The 7299-nt window shown below is 54.2% G+C and overlaps 1 protein-coding gene across 1 annotated transcript in view; it reads right to left on the minus strand.

Annotated features, from left to right (window-relative positions):
• Positions 1 to 5753: 5753 nt before the first annotated feature.
• The window catches only part of LOC103256352 (tyrosine-protein kinase ZAP-70), a 13431-nt gene continuing 11885 nt past the window's right edge, over positions 5754 to 7299 (minus strand). The window contains exons 10-11 of the mRNA XM_021710509.1: positions 7136 to 7248; positions 5754 to 5966 (exon numbers count right to left, since the gene is read on the minus strand). Coding sequence (XP_021566184.1) covers positions 5843 to 5966; positions 7136 to 7248 — 237 coding nt within the window. The 3' untranslated portion in view covers positions 5754 to 5842. The remainder of the gene's footprint in view (positions 5967 to 7135; positions 7249 to 7299) is intronic.

A 7299-nucleotide genomic window follows, 5' to 3' on the forward strand; every position in this document is an offset into this window, starting at 1 on the left:
TCCCCAGCTGGAAGAACTGACATCTGAGGAAATAGAGAATAATAAATGCAACCTAAAAAGGGCTTTGTAACAAGTGTTTAAACGACTCAAACAGATAAAGAAGGGAATAATAGCCATAAACAAAAACCAGGAGGATGTGAGACAAAACAGTCAGGTATAAAAGAGAACTAGTTAGACCTCAGATATGAAAAGTATAGTTGCCAAAATAAAAATTCAGTGGAAGGGAAAATAAAGAGCCAGAGCCAGGAAAGAATGTCACAAGGCCACATGGGACTTTAGTGGCAGTCATGGAACTAGAACCAAGGCCTAGCTCAGGAATTCAGCTCTCCAAAAAGAATGGATGTGTGTGTTTTCTTCTCCCTCTTTCTTGTTTCTCTCCCTCAGCCCTAAGGTTGGTCCTGAGCTGAACGCCACCGCCCCTTCCCAGGTGAGAAACAGGGCTTCCATTCCTCGACTGGCAGGGTGGAACAATGGGCATCTCTTCTAGTGACCCCTCTTCTCTAGAACATGAAGCAGGCAGAACCTCCATGTCTGAAGAGGAGTTTGTTAAACGAAACCTAGAAAAGCAGCCAATAGGATTGCCTCTTACTTGTCATCCACAGGATGCCGGCTGTGTCATTAAAGCCCTCAGAGCCATGGTTTCCTCATCTGTAAAATGAGTTCAAGAGTCCCCATCGCAGGCAGAAGTTTGAGAATTAAATGGGAAGTTGCGTGTTTAAGGCACCTGCACATCAGAGTTGTCTCATGGGGAATGTCTTTCTGGGACTTTCTTTTGAGCTCAGAGATACCCCAGATGAAGGCAAAGCTGGAGGCACAGGATCCCGGCCTCCAACAGAAAAAAGAGAAATCTGAAACTGTGAACGGATGAAAGCGGAGTCAAAGGAGTGCGGGGAGACCGAGTCACCACCTCCCCACCCATGTGACCTTTCCCTCAGAGCAGAGTGACACTCACAGGCAAGTGGTAGCATTTATAGGACTGACGTGCATCAAAGCACAGTTCCACCAGGGTACACACAACAGAAGTGCTCGTGTGTCTTCATGTGCACAATTACCTATTATTGTTCCCAGCTGAAATTCGAAGATTTAAAAAATAATACAACCCAACGTGGGGAAGGGCACAGCCACATACCTGCAAGACAGGGTGCCGGTTGCCTCCTAGATGAGCACCAGGAGATGTGAGACAAAGAGTTGTCCCTTGCCTCCTGCCTTGGTCACCAGGCCAGGCCTCCGTCGTCTCGGCAGCCCTCCTTAGACATAAAACTTTCAGCCACTCAAAACCTCCCTTGTTTCCAAAAGAATGTTCTCTCCCTTCACATGCCGCTCCTGCTCCAGAAAGCTCCTTGCTTGCCCCTTCTCCTGCCAGATCACATCCTTCAGAACTCAGCTTAGGCAGCCTCTCCTACAGGAAGCCCACCAGATTGGCCCCTCTAAGCCAGGTCAGGAGCCTCTTCAAGACCACAGCCCGGTGGGCGGCTAGCATGCCAGTGGTGATCACTCAGGGTCTGTGTCCCCCATAACACACAACTCCAGGACAGGCGCACGATTCCTATATAGGTCTCCAACCTTTTTGGCATCGGGGACTGCCTTTGTGGAAGGTAATTTTTCCACAGTCGGGGAGGGTGGGGGTGTTTGGGAAACTCAGGAGTTCGCTTCTCATAAGGAGAGCCAACTCAGATCCCTGGCATGCACCATTCACAACAGGGTTCGCTCTCCTGTGAGAATCTAAGGCCACAGCTGATCTGACAGAAGACAGAGCTCCTCGTGCAGTTCCCCTTCTGCTGTAAGACCCAGTTCCTAACAGGCCATGCACTAGTACCTGTCTGTGGCCCGGGGGCTGGGGACTCCTGCCATGGAACAGTGTGTTCTGTGTCGTCCTGGAACCATGGAGAAGGGAAGGCAGTTACAGGTTGGCATCAACTTTGAAAAACCTTTCTAAGAATGATAACTCACTAACCAACCCAAGTGGCCTCGAGAGGTAATGAAAGAGCTGCCTGCCACAGGGGGTGTGCAAGCAGGTATCAGAAACTGCTTCCCTCAGCCCCTCTCCTTCATGCCCACGGAACTGGGCTGGGGCTGGTCCAGTGCTGTCCACCCCAAGCTAGTCCACGCACCTCAAATCCCCCCCACTCAGAGGGCTGCCCGGGACACTAGGGCATGGGCTGTCCCCACAGCTTCGGCCACAACCTCATGGGGCCCAGGGACCCCTATGGACCCCCAGGGTCCTACACCCTCCCTGTGGGAGAGCTCTGGCACCTGAAAACCTGGGTTCAGCTGATGCCAGGACTCCATGGAAGCAGGCGCCTCGCAGTCAAGTGTGGCAGGCCAGTGTGCACACAGAGCCCCCGTCCATACCCAGCCTGGCAGTTCCCAGCTCACTCAGAGCAAATGCCAAAGTTGCCCGGGGCTCATGGGTCCGGCACATTCTGGGCCCCTCATCCCACTGCCAAGAACAACCCACCCACCGCCCCATGCAAGGGGTTGTAGAAGGATGGGCATTGGCTGGGCCTCGTGGAAGGTGCGCGAAGCTAGGAGTCTTCACCCAGCCTGCACAGGCACAGTCATGGCGACCCCACAGAAGAGAGAGACAGGAGCTGGGGGGGAAGGGGGGAGGCAGGTGGCTGCTGGGGGTCCCCCAAATCTGTTTAGCTCAGTGCGAGGGGTCTGGCCTCCGTGGGGGCGGGACGTACTCTGCACCTGGCCCCGGGCCTGTCCCTCCTCTTCCCTCTCAGGGCAGCTGGTGTCAGAGGAAGTTGAACCCTAGACGGCAGCGCCCTGGTGTGGGACCTCGGAGGGGAGAAGCTGGCTGTCTCCTGCCCAAGGGTGGGGCAGAGACAACAGCGGACAGCAGGACGGGGCGGAGGCAGGGGTGGAAGAGACACAGGGACCTACCCAGCGGAGGCTGGAGGCAGGGAGGCTCACAGCGAGGGACACAGAAAGAGACCCGAGGGAGACAACTCGGCGCCGCTGCGAGGGATGGGAGACAGGGAGACAGAGGTGGAGGAAGGCTGGGACAGCCAGGGAAGTTAAAACCGGTGCCAGGGTCCCCAAAGGCCCCCCATGTCCTTGAATGTCAGCAGGCTCAGCATGGTCCCTCCATGCACGCAGGGTTTTCCTCCCTGTCAGGTTATCTCCTCCGGGGTGGGGAACTCACTGGCACTTTTGTTAAGGTGATGTCTAGCTTTGAGCCTGCAGCATGTGACATCCCCTCCAGGGCTGTCCTCCCAGTCTGGTGTTGGCCAGAAATCAGGTGCCATGGGCTGATTCAGGAAAATCACCGGGGGCGGGAAGGGGGGTGGGAGGCGACGCCCCACCAGGGAGGGCACAGAGAGTGGGAACCCCTCTGGTCCAGTCACGGGGGACCCATGAAGGGGGTCTGGGCTGGCCAGTTGGCCCCCTCACCTCAGCCCCCAGGACAGAGGAAGAGGGAGCCCTTCTCTCCTTACACCCCAGGACACCCCAGTCCCCCCACACCCCCTGCTCAAATACTCCCTGTGGCTCCTCATTACCGTTCCAGATTTTCTAGTTCCTTGTACCTTTTTCCCTCTTTCCAGACAAGCCATTCTTTTACCCTCCTTTTACTCTCTTTCCAGACAAGCCATTCAAAGAAACTGAGGCACAAAGAGGTTAAGCAACCGGCTCCCACGGGAAGTTCTGAATAAATCAGTACACACAGTATGAGTTTTCCTAGAGAACGCGGGTGAGATGGGGGTGAAAAGCATTCAGGCCGAGGCAACAGTAAGTGCAAAGGATCAGGTGTGAGAGTCCAAAGAGTTCGTTCCAGGTAACCCTGGAAGAGGGTGAACGAATTTGGTCAGAGATGCTAGTAGAAAAGATGCTGCAGGTGGTCCTGAGGTTAGAGGCCCGGAGTCTGCTCCAGGCCAGAAAGGAGCCACCATCCAGAGGTGAGGCAGGTGGGGCGAGCCAGAAGTGCGGGCCTGAGCTGGCCTTGGCTTGGAGAACACTGTTCCCAGTTGGTTTTTGGTGGAACTGCACCCTCTTTCGTTGGTTCATTCCTCAGACGTGACTTGGGAGCCCTCTACTGTTCCCAGTATGCTTGATACCAAGAGTCTCACTCTGTCACCCAGACTGGAGTGCAGGGGTACGCTCATGGCCACTGCAGCCTTGACCTTTTAGGCTCAGGCGATCCTCCTGCTTCAGGCTTCCAAGTAACTGGAAACACAAGCATGTGCCACCATGCCCGGCTAATTTTTTTTTTTTTTTTTTAATTGTAGAGACTAGGTCTCACCAAGTTGCCCAGGCTGGTCTGGAATCCCTGGTCTCGGGCCATCCTCTCGTCTCTGCCTCCCAAAGTGCTGGGATTACGGGTGTGAGCCACTGCGCCGGGCCGGAGAATCATTTTTTAATGCCTCTTTCCTATGAAATAAAATAATTTTATTTCATAGGAAAGAAGCATATACAATTATTTTCAGGCTAAGAGCAGTGGCTCATGCCTGTAATCCCAGCACTCTGGGAGGCCAAGGTGGGAGGATCGCTTGAACCCAGGAGTTTGAGACCCGCCTGGGCAACATAATGAGATAACCATCTCAATGAAAGAAAAATAAAATAAAATAATTTTCAGCAAAACTCATAAAATGAAACAAATGATGATGACCATAAAATAAAGTCACAATTTATTTATTGTCTGGCACATGTTATGTAATAATGTAAATTCATTGTTCAGTAACTAACAAGTGAATTTTAGTAAAACTTAAATATCCGAAAACAGTACTATTTAAGAAGCCACTATATTGCACCACTGATGTAATTTTTGTTATTTGTTCATTAGTTTTAAAACTATTAATTAAAATACAATGTTTGCATTTTAGCATTTTTCAAATTCAGTAATATAGTTCACGAACATGTGCATTTACCAACAAGAAACGTTCTATCTCATGATTTGTAAGGCACATCATGTTGTAAATTTTATTTTTTTGAGTTGGGGCCTCTGTGGCCCAGCTTGGAGTTCAGTGGCATCATCATGGCTCACTACAGCCTGGACCTCATGGGCTCATATGATCCTTCTACCTCAGCCACCTGAGTGGCTGGGACTACAGCCACGTACCACCACACCCCGGTAATTTTTTATTTTTTGTAGAGACAGGGGTCTCACTATGTTGCTTAGGTTGGTCTAAAATTCCCGGGTTCAAATAATCCTGCCTCGGCCTCCCAATGTAATGGGATCACAGGCGTGAGGCACCATGCCTAGCCTCACTGTTGCAAATTTAAAAAATATATATATACAAGTAGTCACCCAGAATGACAAAACTGAAGAAATCTGAATTCTCCGTCTTTGCAATCCCTGTACCCTCGTCGTCTGATTTGAATCTGAACACAGGACATATGCCTTGGTGGTGATTGGAGACTCAAACAACTCCACACCATCACAAACTTACTCTCAAAACAAACGCACCAGGAGGAGCAGAGAAGTGGGAAACCGGTGTCCTCTTCCCAGGGGACACTTCCAGGCTTGACCCACTCAGCAAAAGGCATTTCAAGCACTTCTCAGTACCCACCCTGGCTCCAACCCCAAAAAAGACTAGGGCGCTCAAACCAGAGAGAAACGGTTTATTCAGTGACTTAAATCTTGCACCTGAAGATTCCCAGAGACTCCCCCTTCAGGGCCCAGAGGAAGCGGGGATCCTTGTAAGAGACACACCCTCCGCTCAAGGCCCCCAGACTGCATAGCCTCACCCTTCCAGGGCCTTCCCTCCTTCCCCAGAGAGGAGAGAGGACAGGCAGGACATGCACACCACCTCAGCCAGACCTCAGGGCCTGGGGTGGGGCTGAGGGTGGAGGAGGAAAAAGCCAGCGTGAGGTCTGTAAGCTCTGGGCGCGCTGGAGCTCAGGCACTCGTGGCCTCGGCGCCCTGTCCACAGCCCGGGGTCCCTTCGGCCTTGCTGGCCAGGCTGTAGTAACAGGCTCGCATGCGCTGCTCCACCGTCAGGAAGTCTGGACGGTCCTCCCACCTGCAGGAGTAGACCCAGGCCACTGACTACACCCCCAGGGGCCCGGCTTCAGGCAGAGAGTGGACATTCATGGGGTTTGGCTTGGCAGGACACTGGGTGGAGGGGGCTCTGGGGGGTGGAAGTGCCGAAACTCAGCAGTGCCGTCCAGCCTGCTAGAAGCAGCTGACCTATGGGGACGGGGACAAGCCTACGTGGAGTGTGAACCTGTGAGGACTTAGAGGATTGGGCTGCGTGGGTGTTAGACTATCCTCCAGGGGGACCTGGGACATTGACCGCTGAGTACTGACTGTGGCCAAGGGCCAGGGCATTTGTGCACACACGAGGGCGGGCGTGGGGCTCATAATGAAGCGGAAGGCTGTTGCTGTGGGCGGGTCTGGGGGATGGGGAGTCAGAGTGTTGGCAGTACTGTGCGTGGATGGACTCTGGACTGTGTTGGGTGCTAGGAGCTGGCCTCCTGGGGTGCTAGGATGTTGGGTGTTTCCTGATAGAGGCTGCAGTACTTCACGTTGGAGCAGGACGGAATGACCAGTTAGACCTGCTTGTCGGACTGCTTGGTGTTTCAGGGTCGACGCCATGCGTGTTGGCCCTTGGGATACCAAACGTGGGGATGGCCACGCACTGCATGGCCACTGTGCGGTGTCAGCTTGGGTGCACGTTGCCTGTTGTCTGGTGGAAAGTCGGGGTGTGGATGGGTGACGCCAGGAATTGGCATGTTCCAGGGCTGGGCTTCAACCAGGCAGAGGTGGGGGTTGGATACAGCGAGTACCTGGGTACCTCGGGGTTGGCCTGCTGGTAGTTAGGTGTCGATGTGGGCTGGTGAGGGGCTGAGGTGACAGATGCTGGAGAATTACCCTCTGCCCTGGGCACTGGGGTCACACGCTGAACAGCAGAGCGTGGACTCTGAGTGTTGCAGGGCCGTGTGTTGGGTGTTGGCCGGGGGGGCTGGAGCTCAGGTCTACAGGCACGTGGAGCGGGAACTGCCCGCGGAGCACGGAGGGTCAGTGCGCAGGAGAGCTGAGAGGGGGCAGGGGGACTACTGGGAAGAACAGAGTGAGGGTCTTCGGGTGGGATGGCATTGGATAGTTGCGTCAACGCTGACTGGCCATGGCCTCCTACCCCGGGCCCAGGGGGCCAGTTCAGGGGGCTCCTCGCCCAGCCCGGGCACTCACTTGTAGGTCCAGCAGTCGCTCATGAGCGTGTACATTTCGGGCGGACACTCCGGCGGGCACTCCATCCGCTTGCCTTGCTCAATGAAGGCCATGACCTCCGGCCCCTTCATCTTCTGCTCCAGCCAGGGCGGAGACACCCGTGAGCCACCGTGGCGCCCCCGGCC

The sequence above is a fragment of the Carlito syrichta genome, unplaced genomic scaffold (assembly GCF_000164805.1).
Source record: "Carlito syrichta isolate Samal-C Ts95f unplaced genomic scaffold, Tarsius_syrichta-2.0.1 Scaffold289273, whole genome shotgun sequence".
Lineage (NCBI taxonomy): Eukaryota > Metazoa > Chordata > Mammalia > Primates > Tarsiidae > Carlito > Carlito syrichta.